Source organism: Vespula vulgaris, chromosome 2 (assembly GCF_905475345.1).
Source record: "Vespula vulgaris chromosome 2, iyVesVulg1.1, whole genome shotgun sequence".
Lineage (NCBI taxonomy): Eukaryota > Metazoa > Arthropoda > Insecta > Hymenoptera > Vespidae > Vespula > Vespula vulgaris.
Genome location: NC_066587.1, coordinates 7,231,413 through 7,252,069, shown reverse-complemented (window position 1 = coordinate 7,252,069; position 20,657 = coordinate 7,231,413). Strand labels below are relative to the sequence as shown.

At 35.8% G+C, this 20,657-nt stretch overlaps 1 protein-coding gene and 1 long non-coding RNA gene across 10 annotated transcripts in view; one reads left to right on the top strand and one right to left on the bottom strand.

The window, feature by feature from the left end:
* LOC127072629 (uncharacterized) overlaps positions 1–20,657 on the bottom strand; it is a 189,955-nt gene that overhangs the window by 130,643 nt on the left and 38,655 nt on the right. For all 7 annotated transcript variants that reach the window (XR_007785546.1, XR_007785548.1, XR_007785545.1 and 4 more), the window contains exon 3: positions 1,501–1,636. This is a non-coding gene — a long non-coding RNA (uncharacterized LOC127072629). The remainder of the gene's footprint in view (positions 1–1,500; positions 1,637–20,657) is intronic.
* The window catches only part of LOC127072602 (disintegrin and metalloproteinase domain-containing protein 10-like), a 144,219-nt gene that overhangs the window by 86,427 nt on the left and 37,135 nt on the right, over positions 1–20,657 (top strand). For all 3 annotated transcript variants that reach the window (XM_051013129.1, XM_051013128.1, XM_051013130.1), the window contains exon 4: positions 20,120–20,405. In XM_051013129.1, coding sequence (XP_050869086.1) covers positions 20,120–20,405 — 286 coding nt within the window. The remainder of the gene's footprint in view (positions 1–20,119; positions 20,406–20,657) is intronic.

Here is a 20,657-nt window from a genome sequence, read left to right as displayed (position 1 = left end):
TGTGAGAGAACAAGGTGTAAAAAGGCCACTCGAAACGGGAACGAGCTGCTACGTTGCGTCGTTGGTTTCTCGCCGTTCTATCGGAACTACTTATGTATGTATATATATGTATATGTGTGTGTATATATATATATCTACATATATACATGTATACTTGTGTATACGTATATATGTATATATTACGTGTACATATTTTATATATAGGTATGTTTATATATATTATGTGTATATGTATATCTATGTATGTATGTGTGTGTGTATATATATATTTATTTATATACACGTATAGTCATGTATACGTATGTTTATATATATATATATATATATATTATGTGTATATGAATATGTTTATATATATGGTGGCATAACAAAAATTGAACTCTGCCAGCCGATGAAGATAGCGATAGTGGTACGTAATGCTGGTAGTAGTAACAGTCATAGTGTCAGACTAACTTGAGAGAAGTAAGAGTTTAGTTTTCCGTACGTCTGAGTACGACAAAGAGAACGAAACTTTCCGTTTTACTCGGCCAAATTAACATCGTTACAGGAGGCTGTGGATTCCCAAGCTTTGAGGTATAATTAACTTTTCAAACGGACGGATGAACGAACGAACGAACGAACGAACGAACGAACGAACGAACGAACGAACGAACGAACGAACGAACGAACGAACCAACGAACGAACCGACGAGCAAATGAACGAACGAACCCGACGAATGATGGAAAGAATAAAAATAAAAATAAAAAAAAAGGGGGAGAAAAAAAGAAAAAAGAAGGAGAGAAAAAAATCGACGAATTTTGAAGGTTAACTACCATATCTCGAAACTATTCCTGTGATCGATTATCGAAGCTAGCCTTCGAGACTCTAGAGAGATTTGGTTTCCGACATTACTTCTTGTATCGAACGAAAACTTGTTTAGAAAAGAAGAAGAAGAAGAAGAAGAAGAAGAAGAAGAAGAAAAGAGAAAAAGAAAAAATAGATAGAATAGAAAATAGAGAAGGAAGATCTGATTTCAGTCACGAGCCACTTATCCATTTTCTATATATGCAAAAGTATCACACAAGAACGAACTATATACAATAGATTCTCGTGAAAATCCCTTGAAACTCAACGACGTTATACATGCAAAATATCTCGCTATATACTTTTCTCTTTATCCCAAGAAAAGCTGATTTTATGGTAGTCGCTAATGCGAGCTAACAAAGAGCATTCTTAACCGCATAGCGTAACTAGGGTAACGTGTATCCGTTATGTTGGTAGAAGAAAATGTTTTTTCTACGTAAAATTATGAAAGAAGAATTACTTGCGATTTTCTAACGTCGCTACTAGGAATATATCGTATATGGTGTGCATTTAATACGGGTACTACTTTCTCTTTTTCTCTCTCTCTCTCTCTCTCTCTCTCTCTCTCTCTCTCTCTCTTTGAAGATTCTCACGGTAAGACAACCACACAGCCCGAAGCAAGGCAGCCATATCGGGGTCGAAAGTCGTGTACTTACCTTAATTAATAAACCCGCCAACTAGAACCACGAAACGTCCTTCTCTTCCACCTCCTCTTCTACTCTATCATCTCTTCTAGTTTTTTTCAAACGTTCACGAACACGTCGAAGAACACTTCATCCTTCTCGAGAATATCTAAAAATAAAAAAAAAGGGGGGGAAATAAAGAATATAAAAAAAGATATATTACTTCGCACTTCGATTTTGTTTAATTAATACGATCAATCGTTTAATCTAGTTATAGATATATCAATTCAAAGATAAAACATGAAAAAGAAAAAAGAAGATATTCATTACTTCTCACTTCGATTTTGTTTAAGTAATACGATCAATCGTTTAATCTACATATAAATATATCAATTCGAACGAGAGAATTTAACGAGACCGAAGTTAAGTATGTATCGAACGTTCAATAATACGGATTAGAAAGACTACCCTTTCGTAATAATTAATTACATTTCGAATCGATCCTCCAATATCCCTTCGTGAGATCCTAAAAGGTTTCTATTCAGATTACAGTCGATAGAAAAGATAGGGAAACTTTAAAAAGTAACCAAAAAAATAAAAGGAAAAGAGAAAAATGAACGACGTAAAGATTTACGGATTAACGTTCCAACGGGCAAATCCGCTATGGATTTTTTAAGCCGGTTTCGTAGTTCCTGAATTCCACGAAATTCCTCGGTATTCGTGGTAGTATTCCACTGAGACTGAGAAAAAGATTTTAGGGATAGTATTCGAAAGGATAGAGGAGAAACGAAGAGAAACTCAAAAACGAATCAAGATATCTCGTATCGTTCTTTGTGGAAACGATAAAACGAAGTAAAGGAGGAGGAAGGATATTTATAAGTCGAATTTCGTGTTGTTTGTGTCTGTTTTGATTTTATCGTACACATATACGCGCACATATACGAGCATAGACACATATACGTATATAGCACTCAAAATATTTGAAAATATCCCCGTCGATTTTGACGATACGAAAAAAAAAAAAAAAATGAAGGAAAGAAAAAAAATCTAAAATGAAAAAATTTTATTTAGATCCGAATGGATTAATATTCCGAATAACATAGATTTCGTTTATGAATATCAATTTTTTTCTTTTTTCAACGTTTCAAAATGATAGATATTTTATTTCTTTCGAATCAATAGACATATTTTCATCGTAACAGTACCGTAATTAAAATAAAACGAACGAATTCGACTATAATGTATAAATGTTCGTATTAATCGAAACATTATTCTCATTTCGTTTGAATGAAGCAAGTTTTTGCTTTGACAAATTTTTTTATCGTTAAAAGCAACGAAGATGTTTTAGGCGTTTGAGTTATATGAGACATTCTTTGTATTTGTATGCATGCTCGCGCGTACATACATATATACATACATACTTATCTACATAAATACGTACGTATATGCATACATACACATATACATATCTATGTACATATATACATAGGTACATTCATACGTATATACGTACATGCATCATACATGCATGCATACATACATACAACATACAACATACATACATAGGTACATACATACGTACCTACATACGTATATTCGTACACATATAATATATATGTACATACATACATACGTATATACATACACATATCATACATACATACATACATACATACATACACACACATATATATATATATATATATATATATATATATATATCGAGAGCTTAATTTTATCGTCGAAAATTCGCACCGACTCTTCTCCTCCTCCTCCTCTTTCTCCTCCTCCTCCTCGTTCTCATTCTCCACCTCTTGCTTTTACGGCGGGTATTAAAATGGTAAAGGTACGGGAGGACGAGATAGCCCGTTTTCTCTCTTTCTGATCATATGCAAATGGCAAGGGTAAACGGGGCCGAGTAGTAACGTTTACTTTAAACTTCCAACGAGGATGTTCCTTTCTGCTCGGCCGATGTGGAAATTGAGAAATAGAAAGAATAAGAAAAAGAGAGGTTTATAAAAGAAATAGAAAAAGACAATCAGATAGAAATAGGAATAGAGATAGAGATAGAGAAAGAAAGACAGAAAGAAAGAAAGAAAGAAAGAAGGAAGAAAGAAAAGAAAGAGAACCAATCGTTGGTACCACGTAACACGCTAGCATTTTCCCGCGACATTCTCCCACTTCTTCCTCTTTTTCATGGCATTAAATTCTACACTTAACTCCGCTCTAACCTCCCCTCTAACCACTCTGTCTCTCTCTGTCTCTGTCTCTGTCTCTCTTTTACTCTTTTTTTCTTTTTTTTTCTTCTCGAACCACACCGTGCGAAAGTTTTCTCCGAAAGTTTCTAACTTTCTCTTCGGCTTGGCTAAACTAGAGAAAAGAGAAAAAGAGAGGAAAAGAGAGGAAGAGAGAGAGAGAGAGAGAGAGAGAGAGAGAGAGAGAGAGTACGTATGTGTGTGTGTGTGTGTGTGTATGAGAGAGAGAGAGAGAGAGAGAGAGAGAGACATAAGAGAACGAAGAGGATGAGTTCCGCCCTTAACGAACCGTACTCACTGCCGAACATGCGTTCTTCTCTTTTAGAGGGCTACTCCTTGGCCTTTTCTCTCGTTTTTCACGATGACGGATCGTCTTGAAAGCTTTTCGTTCACTTGAGAAATAGTCAGAGAAAAAGAGAGAGAAAGAGAGATACGTCGAGAATGTAAAAATAAAAAAGAAATTCGCGCGATTGTAAAGAAATCCTCGTCCAAGGGTCCTGACGAAACGAAATAAAAAAAAAAAAAAAAAAGAAAGAAAAGAAAAAAGCGAACACTAACAATAAGATGCAGGACGAAGTAATCAAGATCTAGGCGTATATCAAGGGGTAGAAAAACAATGAAGGCCGAACGATGAATCAAAAGAAAGAGAGTGAGCGAAGAGAGGATGAAATATTGAAGTTTGAAATCAAGACAAAAGGCTTGGGATGAAGAGAAAAAGAGAGAGAGAGAGAGAGAAAGAGAGACAATAAATGAATCGGTATATACTCGAAAGAAGGATAAGGATGAACATTCTGGAGAATGAGCAGGATGTTTCCGAAAGGATAGAGAAAAGACGTTGAGAAAGAAAAAGATGGAAAATGTTCGCGTGGGACGCAAGATCTCATCGAGTCTTGTCGGATCTCGTTAGGAATCTGCGACCACCGAGTGTTTGCTTTCCCAAGAGTCGCAGGGTAGAAGCGAATCGCAGGTCGAGCGTACGCTCGACCGTACTTCTACGAACGAAAGGAGAATCTAGAGTATCCCTTTCTCTCTAGCTTCCTTAAAGAGAGAGAGAGAGAGAGAGAGAGAGAGAGAGAGAAAGAGATAGGAAGGAAGAGAGAGAAAATTACGAGGAAGTGGATAGAAAGAGAGAGAGAGAGAGAGAGAGAGAGAGAGAGAAGCTGCCTGCAAGCTACGTCAAGGTCGTGAACGAAAGGATTCTTTCGGATAATCCTACGGCCGCTTCTCGGGGATAATAATACTCTCGCTCGGACGAAAAAGTTCTCCTTTCCGTGAGGGATGGAATTATCTCTCGAAGGCAAAGCTTCGTGGAGGATGGAAGGAAGCGACGCATCGGTAACGGTTTAATTAAATCTCTTGAATCAGACTGATGGTGATTAAAAGTGCCTAAGGATCCGAAAAGACACGACTGTTGTCGGATGAGGAAAGCTTTTTCCCAAGCTCTAATTATCGTCGGATTAACGGAGAAGATGTTCTTATTATGAAAACTTGTTCTACGCCGAAAATTTGAGAAAGAACCAATTTATATATATATCGAATATTAGGAAGCCAGAAAAGAAAATTCGATTTGGTATAACACTACATCTATCATTAAATATATGTATACGTATACATATACATACACACATGTAATATAGAAAATATTCCTTTGAACATTTTAAACCAAGATATGAGAAAGAGAGAGAGAGAGAGAAGAAAAATCGATTCGATCAAACGATACCTACATATATCATTAGATGAGATTTGTTCCTATATAATATTTTGAAATATTTATCTGAGATACATAAAAGATATATATATATATATATACACATATATTTTTTCATCTCTTCTTACTACGTTAGAAACATTATTTTTCTAAATTCGTTATCTATAAAAAATATTATTTGTAACAACGATATTTGTCCTCTTACCTAACGAAAAGAGTGAAGATAAATAGCGTGATCAGCATCGAAGATCTTTATGGCTTACATTTTCTCAAGCAAAGGGTACCTTGTTCAGAACGATATCCTCTTACATCTACATATTCTCAACGAAATACAATACTTTGCGACTTTGCATACAAAAGAAATGTTTGATCTTTCACCTAGCATAGCGTGCAAAAGGTATTGAATGTTTATCTCTCTTTTCGTCGATCTCTATCTTTCATTTTCTAATCTACCGAATCACTGTGTTTACTCTAATAAGCAGTTAACAAACAAAAAGATATTCTCTATAATCTACCTAATGAATAATTTCCCGTATATTATCAACAGACGTATTATCAAACTCAGCAGAATATTAGATCGACAAAAATCTCATCTAATGATATACAAACCGAGTTTTCTTCTTTCTTTCTCTATCTCTTTCCCTTTACGATTATTTCACGATCGATTAAAAAAATAAAATAAAAAAAATATTATCTTGTTAGTTATCACATGCGCAATATACATCATTCAAAAACGTATACATATATTACATATTATCAATAAACGTATTAACCCAAAGAGATCTTAAAAATAAAAAGGAATCTTAAAAATCTCATCTAACCACGAACGAATAGTACGATCGAATCGAGGGAAAAAAGAATCAATTTTCTTTTCATTATCTATCTCTCTTTGTCCTCCCCTCCCCTCTCCTCTCTCTTCTATTTTTAATTCGATACAAGGGAATATAAGAAAAGATCGGTATACGAATAGCAGACATTGAGTTCTAAAAAGGAAAAGGATAAGAACGAAAAGGAAGAGGAAGAAGAGGAAAATTTTACTCTCCTCCTACTACGTGCCTTCGATACAGGAAGGTACTTTGTTGCGTGTATAATGCATACAGGGGAATCCATTTGAAAAGTAAACATTCCCGTTTCAATGGAGAAACGTATGGTATAGCTGTAGATAGTGCTATACCTACGGTATATAAGCCTCGCGCACAGGAAGTGGATGGTACACATTGCATAGGTAAAGACCACTGCGAGTACGGAAGCTTTGGTGGTTGTGTGATGATAGTGTTAGTGGTAGTGATAGTAGTGGTGATGATGATGGTGATGGTAGTCCCAATGGTGGTGGTGGCCATGTACGCGTATCGTAGAGCTTGGATTTTAAAACTGCGATGGGCTTATCGATGGCAGTTACGAGGATGATAACGGCTCGACAACTTGACCGGCTTTACCAAAATATTTTTCCTGTCGTTGCGTATTCGTTTGTACTCGAAATATTTTAACTTTCAATACTTTTCAATTTTTTCTTCTCTCGTCGAAATCGGTTTTAGTGTCTTTCTTTTCTGTTTTTTTTTCTGTTTTTTTTTCTTTTTTTTTTGTGAAGAACGTACGCGTGTACATTCGGAGCATGGTTTACAAGTCGAAAAATAATGATAAGTTTTATATATTAATATTGTTTTGATCTTCGCGATAGAGGCTATTTAAATATTTTCGACGATGTTATTAAATTTTATTTCTGTTACCAATAGAATAAATAAAGTTATGAATAAAATGGGAATATAATTATAGTCCCTGAAGTATAATGTAGAAAGTCTCTATGGTAAGATATTAATGGTATTAGATGTCTTGTATTAATTTATAAATTTGATGAGGTACGATAAACGAAAGCAAGGTGATTATAAAAGAGCTCTGTCAACGACAACTTCATACACACGTGCATTGTGTACATATATATATATATATATTATATATCCTGATGTACGATATTCTTCTCTGTTCAATTTAAAATTACGTGAAAAAATTATTTTTCTCTGGGGAATAAATATATCTAATTTTTATATTTGTCATTATCAGAGAAATAAATTTAAATAAATACTTTTATAATAAATCATAACATACTTCGAATCGAACTTTCAAAATATCCCAAAATGAATGATACACGATATAGAACACTTTTATAATCATCCTCTAAATGATATATATATATATACATATCATTCGTTTAAGAAAGAAAGAAAAGAAAAAGAAAAGAAAAACCAGAAAAAAATCTTCGAATTTTTGAAAATGTCGTTGGGAAAAAGTCATGGTGCAAAAAACTAAACTTTATCTAGAGATATCGCTTCAGAAGACTGTTCAGGAGACTGAAAGTTAATGATAGCTCGGTACACATGAAGGTACCCGAAGGAAAAGAGAGATGAAAGGAACGTCCCTTTCCTTTGGGGTTGTTAACTCAGCCTCGTCTTGCTCGATAAGATCCCCCTGGAAAGCAGTAAGTCGCGAACGTGATCCGCGAAAAAGGTTCGAGTCTTTCCCTCTCTCTCTCTCTCTCTCTGCTACGTGATCTCCCACCAACTTTCTTTCGTGAGACCATCGAGTTTCGTATGTATTACATCGCCCACAATGTAAAACGAGTTTAATCCGTGCTTCCATCGGGGAATCTGCGAGCCTAGGAGGAAGAGAAGGAAAAAGAGGATGAGGAGGATGAGAAGGATGAAGAGAAGGAAGGAAAAAGAAGAAAAAGAAAAAGAAGAAGAAGAAGAAGAAGAAGGAGGAGTCTAAACTCTCTTTTCCTCTTTCTTTATAGATAGATCGTCCAAACTATTTTCTTCTGTATCGATTCCAGCTGCCGTTATCGAGAAAACTTTGCTTTCGCTGGGAGAATGCATCGAAAGGAAAGGACACCTTTTTCTTAATCCTCGTTTACCGTTCTACGAGCTTTAAACGATTTTGCGAGAAATCGAGGGGATGATGGTCTCGAACAATTTCAAGACGAAATTTTCTTCTTTTATTTCGTTTTATCCTTTAATTCGTATAAATACGACGAACTTTTCGTACTGAACGGGAAAATGTAAAAGATATATATATATATATACACACACAACACACACATACATACACATAAAGAGAAAAAGAGAAAGAGAGAAGAAAAAAAGGGTCGCAGTATCCCCGTATTGTAATTATCATTAGTAATATAAGACCTGATTAAAGTTTCACAGCGGGGAACACGCTGGTAATTAAGTTTTCCAAAGTTTCCTTTAGCAGGCCACAAAACGAAGATGGGGAAAACAATAACTTGACTCTCTCTCTCTCTCTCTCTCTCTCTCATTCCCTTTCTCACTCCCTCTTTCTCACTCTCTTGGCTAGGTAACTTCACTGACGTAATGTCAGACGTTATTCAAGGCTCCTAACGATAAGAAGTTTGACGTGCAACATGAAAGAGCAAACATCGCCTTCCCCTTCGAGAGATTTCAAAGTGCCTCGTGAAATGTTCCCTCTACACGGTGAAAAGGGACGCGTCGACCGTGTGCAAGCTTCTTCTATAGATCTCTCTTTCTCTCTATCTTTCTCTCTTTCTCTCTCTCTCTTTCTATTTCTCTCAGTTACTCTCTCGTGCGTAAGTATAATGATGAGAGGAGACTGACACGTCAGATCAGTGACGTCCCTTGAGAGAGATGTGATTCGCGTGTCACACACACACACACAAACGCATACACACACAAACGCATACACACTCGACGTATCGAATAACGAAAATTGCGCGAAGAAAACTTATTGTTCCCACGTAACGACGTATTAAAAAGATTAAAAAAAAAAAAAAGAGGAAGAAAAGAAAAAGAAAGGAAAAAAGAAGCGAAAAAAATGATATCCGTTAATGCGGCACGTAAAACACCAATACCATCGAGCGAAAAAATTCCTAATGGAATTTCATTCTTCAGTCGACTACGATGAAGTATCAAGAATTATTATTCATTTTCTTTTCAACGAGAGCTTGACTTTCAAGCGATAAAAAAAATTGGATAACATCGCGAGAAAGAGAGAGAGAAAGAGAGACAGAAAGATTCGCATTTCTCTCTGGAGATTCTCTTAAAAAGCTTTCGATTCGTTCAAAAGTGTAGAAGAAGGAATAGAAGAGGGAGGATGGGTGAATAGGCGTTGAAAACACGAGCCGATGACAGTGTCGTTATTTCGCTCCCGAGATTTCCTCCGGGATCTCGTTAGGATCCATTTTCCACGCCCGTTCGATCGCTTCTCTCCAAGTGTTTTTCGCAACTGCATCGAATCCACATCCCGCTTCTTTCCTATCGCCTACCATTTTTCCCACCACCAACACCTTCCTCTTCCGTCATCCTACTCCCACCCTCTACTCACCCTCTACTCACCCTCTTCTTTTCTCTTCTCATCTCTTTCAATTTCATATGCCCGTCCCTAACAGGGAAAACAAAATCCAATATTTATTCGACTAGTTGTCAATTTGTTACCGTCGGCGACATTCGTCGAATTAAAATCGATTTCACACGTCGTAATCAAAATGCGATTACAAAATATGATTACAAACATCGATCGATATGTGTGCAGGTCTTTTTTCTTTTTGAAAAAAAAAAAGAGAGTTCTTTAAACGAAAATCTAATCTGCGTTAACACCTCGATGGCTAATTTCGGGAACGAATGAACTCGAAAAGGATAAGAGTATTTGGATTTAAAACGAAAGGGAGAAAGTTGAAATAATGAAATAATAAAATGTGAGATAAAAATGATCGAAATAATCTAAGAGAAATTATTCGAACGGTTCTTGTAAATTTTCTATCGAAAGATTCGAACGTCGATACAACGATAGGAACGTAATTATCTTTCGTGAAAAACGCATGGTACGAGAGATAAAATGGGCAGCTTTATGGTTGTCGATGGTCGATAAAAATATTAAGAAGTTTAAGACCATTGTCAACTTTCAAGAATAATGAGCTCTCATCGATCAGAAAAGAAAAAAAAAAAGAGGAGTCTAAAAGGGCTTAGAAAACGGCTTTCTCAACGTTCCTGCTGTAAGAGAAGATACTAATGATTTCCATAATGAGCTCCTTGAAATACATCGCACCAATGAAGAGGACCGCGCGAAGGGAATGAGATAGGGGTATGGGAGAGGAGGTTGGTTGAGGGAATGGAATTGAAGGGAGTGCCATTGTATGCCAGATATCTTCGAGCCACAATGCAGTACGATGCACCACCGACCGCTAATTCACGACGTAACGAGCCTATATCTGCTCCAATTAGCGATTGGCTTGATAGAATCCAATGAGAGAGACAGACAGAGAGAGAGAGAGAGAGAGAGAGAGAGAGAGAGAGAGAGAGAGAGAGAGAGGATCGGCCAATTACATGCCCGCGAAATTCCACACTCATTCGCGATTCTCTCAGCCCTATTGTTTCTTGTAATCGTGAGAAGCTCGTTAAAGAGAAAGAGAGAAATACAGAGAGAGAGAGAGAGTGGGAGAGAGAAAGAGAGAGAGATAGTCGAGTATATCGGATATTTCCAATAATGATCGATCCCATTACAATTATACTACGAACAAAGTAATTACTAGGTAACGTGTTACTTTTTCTTTCTTTTCTCTTTGCTTTTTCTTGTACATTTTTATTATTAAACCGATGTGTTTGCCACTTTCGAGTAGCATTCTGATTGAAAACCTAGTTCGAATCGTTCGGCCGAACGAACCAGCAATCTACGAAATTTCCAATAAAATGGAAAAAAAATGATGAAATAAAACAACAAAACAAAACAAAATAAAAAGTAAAAAAAACACACGCGCGCGCGCAAAACAAAAAGAAGAAAAGAAAAGAGACGGAACAAACTGAAAATAACGAGTCCCCCCTATAAAAATATTAACGGGACATAAAAATCGATATATACGTTTTGTAACAATGAATCACAATATCTCTTCGATCCTGATTTTCGATCGTTTAATTTGATTAGGCTCGAATAATAGTATCCACCTCGGTCGTTCCCACTGGAAACTCTCGTTTTTCCCGCTTGAATATATTATAAAAAAGAAAAACGACAAAAACGACGGGAAGAGAAGAGAGGAAAGAAAAACAGAGAAAAAAAAGAAGGAAAAAAAAAGGAAAGAAAGAAAGAAAATAAAATTACAAATTCGTCACAGTCAAATGACCGATCGTGTTCTCGCAAACTCGCAATTGAAGTTGAACGGGAACGTCGATTACGAGAGCAGCACTGCACTCCCATCAAGATTAAATCGTAAAACGGGTGGTAAGAGAGAAAGAGAGAAAGAGAGAGAGAGAGAGAGAGAGAGAGAGAGAAAGAGAGTCATCTCACTTTGGACGAGAGGGTGTGGAACGACAAAATGGAAAGCCCTTTTTTGTATTCGTCGCTTAATCCCAACGGTGTCGTCGGCAATTTTTCAAAGCGATACGCCACTAAATGTTTGTATCGTGCCAATCGGCTGCGTGTCGAAACCACGGTAATGATTGAAAAGAATGGCCCGTACTCGCCAGCAATATACACGATATATATATATATATATATATATATATATATATATAAAATGTGTGTGTGTGTGTGTGTATAGAGAGAGAGAGAAAGAAAGAGAGATGGATATATAGATAGATACACCATATATAGTAACACGTAGAGAGGAGGACAAAGAGTAACTGACGATGCAAGAGTGAATGAGAAAGAGAGAGAGGGTAGATCCGCATCAATCACCAGCGTTGATTGCGAGGTTTTACCGCTTAAACCGGCGCCAAATAACGGCCGCTCCTGCCATCAGCATTAATTTTCGTAACCACCAATCCCGACAGAATACACTGCACTCAGCCTCTCTCTCTCTCTCTCTATCTATCCACCTATTTATATGTACATGTGTGTTTATATATATATATATATATATATATATATATATATATATATATATATATATATATACACACAGAGAGACAGAGATACTGTGTGTCTTATTGTAAATAATATAGCCGAATATCTCCGCTTCTATCGGTTTTATAGGGAAATATTTTAAATAAAAGTTATTAGGTTTTTATAGGAAGAAAATGTAAATAATATTTATTACACTTATTTCATAAAGGACACCCCACTAACATAAACATCGAACGCAAAATAGAGTTCCTAATACACAGTACGTCCAACAAAAATAAATAGCAGCAACACGTCAATGAGATTATGAATCTTCCTATCGTCCCACAAATGTTGCTTCGCAGTTAGCGAGAAAGCGAAAGTACTCTGGGAATATTCGAAAGAGAGAGAATATTCCGTATGAGGATCCAAGCATGTATGTTCATAAATTTAACGACTGTATTTTCTCGATAAATTTATCATCGTCCGCCATCGTCGTCGTAATCTCGACGTTCACGAACTTCAATAAATATCAAAATGTCATTCGTTCATCGTTCTCTCTCGTTTCGTATTTTTCTTCTTTCTCTCTTTCTCTTTAGGTATCTATCTATTTATATCTCTCTTCTTCTTCTTCTTCTTCTTTTTCTTTTTCTTTTCTTTCGTTTTTCAATTCCAATGCTTTCGCGTCGAAAGAAATCGCAAATCCGTTGGCTGTCTGCCTACTTGCTTGCTTGCTTGCTTGCTTGCTTGCTTGCTTGCTCGAGATGGGTAAACGATATATTCCATTGCTTCGATCATGGTCGCTTTTTCGAGCCGGTTACGCTTCCTCGAGCGTTAAAACGTCGCTAAATTCGCGATATCCGCCTTCCCGCGAAACGGATAATTAGCGATAATTCGATGGCATGCAATTAAATCGAATGAATTTGCAGGTATTTACCTACGCGAGGTTTGTCAGGACGTTTCGTACCGTAAACGTATTTCGTCTGATAATAAATATTGATGATCGGTGACTGTTCGACGTTAATTGATGTTCATGGGGACAACGAGTTTACATGGCACGAAAAGAAATTCAAGGATAATGACGATGATGACGACGACGACGACGAAAACGACGATGACGATGATAATAATAATAATAATTATTATTATTATTATCATTGTTATTGTTAATATCGTTGTTATTATTATAGGGACGATTAAAATGAAATTCTTCATCAAAGTCGATTCCATCAAAGTTGAATAGAAAATTTGTAAATTCCTCTCGATTTCACGATCCACTTGAATTCAACGATCGAGTTTTATCGTAAGAACGTAAATCAGTAATTTGTACGTATTATTAGCGGGTAATTAGCAGCACTCTGCGGTAATTTATCGAACCGAATTAAATAGGGATGCGACGGACACGCCTGCATGTATTTCTAGCTCCTCTCTCCCTCTCTCTTTCCGTAACCTGTGCGTGGCTTTCGAATTAATGATACTGATTTTCGTTTCCGATCATTCCGAGTTAAACCATCCCGCCGTTTATCCCCGTGCGCGTGTCGCGTGACGTGCATTTGCGCACAAACTACTTTTTTTTTTCCATCCCTTGATCCTCTCGCAAACGTATACATGTATTGTATGTATGTATGTGTGTATACGTATGTGTATATATAAGAGAGTGTAAAGGGAGTGAGAGGGGGAGGTGGGGTGAACTGTCCATCGCTGAATATATTAACCTCAATTCCATTATTGATTTACGTTAATGGTGCCTCGTTCGTTGTATGCGTACAGAAAGAGAGGACGTTGTCTAAAAAAATTGCAACAACTTCCGGAGAAAAATGAATGCATCGAAAAAGAGAGAGAGAGAGAGAAAAAAATTCCGAACGAGAAACGACAAATTTCGAACTCGATTCGACACGACGAAACAAGTAGCAAACGTATGCATGCCGTTTCAACAAATCACGATTTTTGTAAAACATATTCGTCTCTTACATTGAAAAGAGAAATACGAGAATAGATTAATGCGTTTTCATGGTAATCCTTGAACTCCGAACAGGACATGTCGTTGTTAAAATCCTTTCTATCACAGTATTGCTAGTGGTAGTAGTAACTATTACACGACAGATGGGACACGACGATAACCGGAAAAGAAGAGAAAATCTTTATAAAGCGCGATTAAAATGTGGTCGGTTTCTACTTGTTTCTTCGAGCCGTAAGAAAAGCTTCGTATTAAAAGCTTTCTTCGTAGCTTCCTTATCTTATAAAATAAACTACGACCTTTAAGATATTCTAAGAGTTTCGTTCGCACTATTGTTACCAAACAGTTTTTCTTCCTTTTTTTTTCTTTTTTTCTTTTTTTTTTGTTTCTCCTAACTCGTTATTTTATCGTTTTCTATATTGGCATACTTAAATATATTTTATATGTACGTATGTATGCGTTCGCACGACGTTGCCATCAACCAACAAAAATATCAAGCAAAATCACGCAAATTCGACAAATTTGTGACATACGGTTTTACCATTGGAAACCGCATGCGAAATATATATAAAGAACGAAAAAAAAAAAAACAAAAAAGAAAAAAAAGAAAAAAAAAATAACAACAGCCAATCGATCGCCAATGGCGCATATATCCTAACGACGGCGTTTTCAGACGACTCGATTGTTTTATCGTCAGGATATATCATGAATCCTGTGAATTCAGTAGAAAAATATATTCAATTGTTCGACCGAATAAATTTGACGATTTAGCATAATTACCGATACCATCAAAACGTCCTTTCTGTTAGCTTACATATATTGAGAAAAAGTAAAAGTTTTTTTCTCTTCAAATGATTATTCTCTCTCTCTCTCTCTCTCTCTGTTTTTTTTTTCTTTCTCTTTTTATCCGTTGATAAATATTCTTTAATGAACGTTATCATTACACTTTGACTTCGACCTTAATCTACAAACACCAACACCATCCTCGTCTATCAATCTTTCATCTCCAGGAATACAAAATTGCTCTGGCTCGTTCCAAGTAAAGCTGCACGCTTTCTCTTCTCTCTCTCTCTCTCTCTCTCTCTCTCTCTCTCTCTCTCTCTCTCTCTCTCTCTCTCTCTCTCTTGATCGCTCTTTTTCTCTCTCGTCTCCGAACGCGTGCTTTCGACGGATGAACGAAGCCGATTTTCGCGAAGCGATCCATGAAAAAGATGTATGTATTGAGCGAAGCACGAAGAGATTTCTCGAAGCGTATTTTTCACGAGACCCAACACATCCACACACATATCTACTCTCTCTCTCTCTCTGTTTCTCTCTTTTTCTGTCTCGCAAGTTTCAACGGAATGCGGAGAGCTTATTTTTTGACTTCACGAACCATGAACTATGATAACGTATACGAGGTTACCCTTCTTCTTCTCTTTCTTCTTTTTCTTTTTCTAACGAAAGTATCTTTTTTCTTTCCTTTTTTATTTTATGGCTGAACGCACGTACGCAGTTTACTCTTTGAATCAAGTATTATATATAATAGTTCATTTTCTACCGCTTTGTGTCAACTAATATAACGAAACGAAACAATATTGTAAGTGAAATAAAAATCAAAGGGAAATGTTTCGATTTTGAAGATTTCTTTAAATATTAGTCTTCCTTTAGCAGACTCTTTCTCTCTCTTTCTCTTCCTGTGTGTGTGTGTGTGTGTGTGTGTATGTGTGTAAAGATAATCGAGGTCGAGCAAGAAAACGAATTCTTTCGAGTGTACGAAGATTAAAGAAAAAGAAAATAAGAAAGGAAAAAGAAAAACGTAAAAGAGAAATAGAGAAAGGGAGATTTAAAATCCCGATCCACGTGTATATTCTTGAGAGTGGCTTTTACGCAAATAAACAAAGAAGCTTGCGCTTACGAAGAGTAAGAACCGGATGAAATGAAGAAAGTAACATACGAGAAAGAGAGAGAGAGAAAGAGAGACAAAGAAAGAGAAGAACGATGTAGGAAATAAAAAGAGACGTAGGTGAGAAAAGAAATAATGGAAGCTAGAAAATAAGAGAGAGAAAGAAAGAGAGAGAGAGAAAGAGAGAGAAGGAAGAAGAAGGACGAAAGACAGGAAATTGTGAAATGCTAGCCTGCGGGGATGTGTTACTCTCTTATATGCCACACTCTCCGTCACTTTACAAGCCAGATCCACTTTCCGTAAGAAGACAGACATAATACACGCACAAAGAAAAAGCGACATACATGCATATACGATTTAAAAGAAAAATGAGATTCGTATTTGAAAAAAAAAATCCTTGAATGATCTCAAGCCGTTGATACATTATGTTATATTAACGCGATCGATCGGATAAATATTTATTCGAACTTTAACAACGAAAATAAAATATAAAACTATCTTTAATATAGAATTGACGATCGTGTTAATAATCTAGAGGGTTGTCGTCGTTTTCTTTTTTCACGATTTACGATTTACAAGAAAAACGAGATTCTTGTTTGAAAAAAAAATCCTTGAATGATCTCAAGCCGTTGATACATTATGTTATATTAACGCGATCGATCGGATAAATATTTATTCGAATTTTAACAACGAAAATAAAATATAAAACTATCTTTAATATAGAATTGACGATCGTGTTAATAATCTAGAGGGTTGTCGTTTTTTTTCACCATTTACGATTTACAAGAAAAACGAGATTCTTGTTTGAAAAAAAAATCCTTGAATGATCTCAAACCGTTGATACATTATGTTATATTAACGCGATCGATCGGATAAATATTTATTCGAACTTTAACAACGAAAATAAAAAATAAAACTATCTTTAATACAGAATTGACAATCATGATAATAATTTAGAGGGGTGGTCGTAATTTTACGGTAGAAAAAGAACACTCGTTCGGATATTCTCGTTCGGCATTCCGTTCGAATTCGCTTGTATATCAATCGTAAAGGTCGACAGTGAAGGTAACTAAAGGGGTTCGCGAGGGTGAATGACGATACCAGAAGGGATCCAGGGGATGGAAAAAGGGTACGTGTCCCGAGGGTGTAGGACTTACGCCTTGGGAATTTTCTCGAAATTTCTACGTCGTTCCGCACATAAATTTCGCAAGGGATGAAGCCTTCGACGTAGGACCGCGTAAGAGATGGAGGGATAAGAGGGGGATGAGAAGAAAGAGAGAAAGATCAGGATTGGAACGATGTCAGGAGTGGCTCTCTCCTATCCTTTCTACGTCTGCGGCCTCGAAAATGGATAAACCTTGGTGGGGTCGATCGACCGAGTGATTTACAACGAGGAACTTCTGTGACGTCTCTACGGAGCAATCCCTTTGGAAAAGTATAAAAAGATATTGTTCTTCGTCTCCTTTATCTAATGGCTGCTTTAATATTTTCTTTTTTGCTTTTTTTATTTTTCGTCCTTTTCTTAATCGTCTGTCTCCTCCTTTTCCTCCTCCCCCTTCCTCCTTTTTTGACTTAGGTATCTCGTAGAGAAACTCATAATCTTGTATAATTGTCAGTCTCATAGGCATATCTAAATCATTAATACTTAAAGTTTTACATCCTTTTCAGAGATTTTGTATAATCTATTAAAAATTATAAACCTTTGTATCATAAATTGTTCTTTTTGTCGACGATATCGCAACGATATTTTCTTCGGAAATTATATGATTTTGATTTGACTCAACGACGTGACACTTCATTTAGTGTTAATTAAACGGAATTAGAAGGAAGAAGGTTTGATTTAATTATCATTCTCAAAGTTATACGAGTATATTAGAAAAGGCGCACGAGACACGTCTGTGAAGTTATATATAAAAAGAAAAAAAGAAATAAAAGGAAAGAAAAGTCAACGGTGATTACTTTCCCTTTTTATCTTTCAAAGAATTATCACGAAGGAAACGGAAATTATCTTTGAAGAAATTCGTTAGAAATATATACATACAGACACGTACATATACATTTTAAAGAAAGTATACGATTGAACAATTTCATAAATGCTCTCAATCTTAAAATTATCGGCTCAGTTTTCGAGTTAAACTTCATACTTATATAAAAGCTATATAAGAGCGTGTAAAAGAGGCTTCGGTCGTTCTTTACGTCGTTTTTCAACGATCTAAACGTGTTTGTTTCCTACTTGGGGACGCGTTATCGCGTACAAGGGGGTCCACGTGCGACGTTATCAGCGGTGAATTAGCAAGCAGTTCGCCGCTTTGGCACGAACTTACTTTCGTATTCCCTTTGTCCAGCATGCGAGAAGTAAGCAAGTAGGTAAGTCAGTAAGTAAGTAGCTAAGTAACTAAGTAAGTAAGTAAGTCAGTAAGTCAGTCAGTAAATAAGTAGTATGTGTTCATGGGGAAAAAAACCATAGACGAGTAGAGAAACGAAAACAGTAAAGGAAAAGGCTAGTCGATCTTTTCTCCCTTTTCTTAACTCTCTTGTTTGTCAATACGGTCCTTAAGACCTTAAAATTCTTTTTTTTTCCCTTCCAATCTTCTTTTCCCTCTATTTCTCTCTCTCTTTTTTCTTTTTTTACTTTCTCTATCTATCTCAGCATTATTCACGATATTATTTTCCGCGTCGACGGGTAACGCGATTTTACTCGACGACTAGCGAATCCTCTTTTCATAGAGCACACACGGTGAAATAAGATTTTTCTTCTTTCCCTACATTTTTTTTATTCTTTTATTTCTTTCTTCTTTTTTTTTTTTAAAGGATGCATGATAATGTACGAGCGATTTCCGAAGCGATTGAACAGAATTATCTTGACTATCGATTTATTTATTGATTTATTAATTGATGTTCTTAAATCGAACAAAAAAATAAAAAAGAAAGGAATTATTTCATCCTGTTAGAAAATAATTTCGTAGATAAAATCGTAGGTATCGTTGAAAAAAATGACTTGTAATGTGATAAAGAAATTATATCATCCTGTCGAAAAACAATTCCATCGTAGACGTCACGGTCCGCTAAAAAAAAAATAAAGACAATTTTCCATCTATCGACGACTTCGAAATTCGTGTTGTTTTGAAATCAAATAATAAAGTAATCATCTGATCTTGTCGAAACAAAAAAAAAAAGAAAAAAGAAAATTCCACCACGAATATTCCAAAGATCGATTTTAATTTTACGAAAATTATTTCGTCTATCAACGACTTCGAAAGTGAAACGATAAAGAAATTATTTTATTATTTCGTATAACAATTCTATAAACATTGTTACTCGCTAAAAAAAAAAAAATGCCCGCCATTGACGATTTCGAAAGTCAATAAAATTGAAGAAAAAAAGAATAGAAAGAGAAAAAAGAAAAGAAAAAGAATTATTTTACCAAGCTGAAGAAAAACTAATCGATCGTTCGAAAGTTCAATTTCAAAAGTTAAAGATCGTTCTAACGGCTTTAAAAAACATTAGATACATAATCTTACTTTTCTCTCTTTCCGATCGTTTTGATCGTACAATCCAGAAGAACGTTATTCCTTCTCACCTTTCGATTCTTTCAACACGTACGTTGGCATATAAAACAAGTAAGCGATTTCACTAGCAATACGGCTCGAAGGGAATATAACCGTGAATCTCTCTCTCTCTCTCTCTTCGATATTCGCGCATTCTGCAAATCGCGGGATATGATATGCCAAACGCTTTCGTAGGAAAAGCTAAAATAGAGGATGAAAGTTACGAAACAGAAAAGAGAAACAGCACGTAAAATTGAAGAAATCGTTTCGAACGTTTATCTACGTATAAATTAGACTGGCGTCAAAAATATTCAAGATATACGATTATTAGATATATATACAATAAATATAAACACGATATATATATATATATATTAAAATTATTCTTTTTGCTTTAATACGTATGTACGTTTGTATGTGTATGTGTTTTTTTCTTTATTTTTTCTTTTTTTTTTACAGATGACGAAAATTCGTTGGTCCATGGTATCGTCACTTCAGAAGGACTTTTCGATGGGACCATCTTTACAGCTTCCGATGAGATTTACATCGAGCCAGCTAGCAGATATTCCTCGTCTTCGGATTGTCATCGATTGTCTTTTGAAAATGATAATCGTTGTGGGAATAAATCCGATGATCTACGTCATCATCATACGATCGCTTATCGCTCCAGAGATATCTCCGTTTTACCAACGCAATCGTGTGCCAGCGAAGAACTTTTTCATCGAAACGATCGAAATCGATCGAGGTGAGAAAAGAATTATTTTTTTAAATAGATACTCCCTATTCGTCTTATACGATACGATATTAAACTTATTTAAAAACAATCGAGTAATGTCTACTAAATATATCCAAACGTTCTAATGAAAATAAAAGTTTTTCTTTCTTTTTTTTTTTTTTTTTTGAGATACGACTAAATTAAATCGAAAGCTCACGTTCGTCGTGATAAGTCGTAATTGAACTTGATTGATTAATAATAAATAGATATTAACAAAATTAA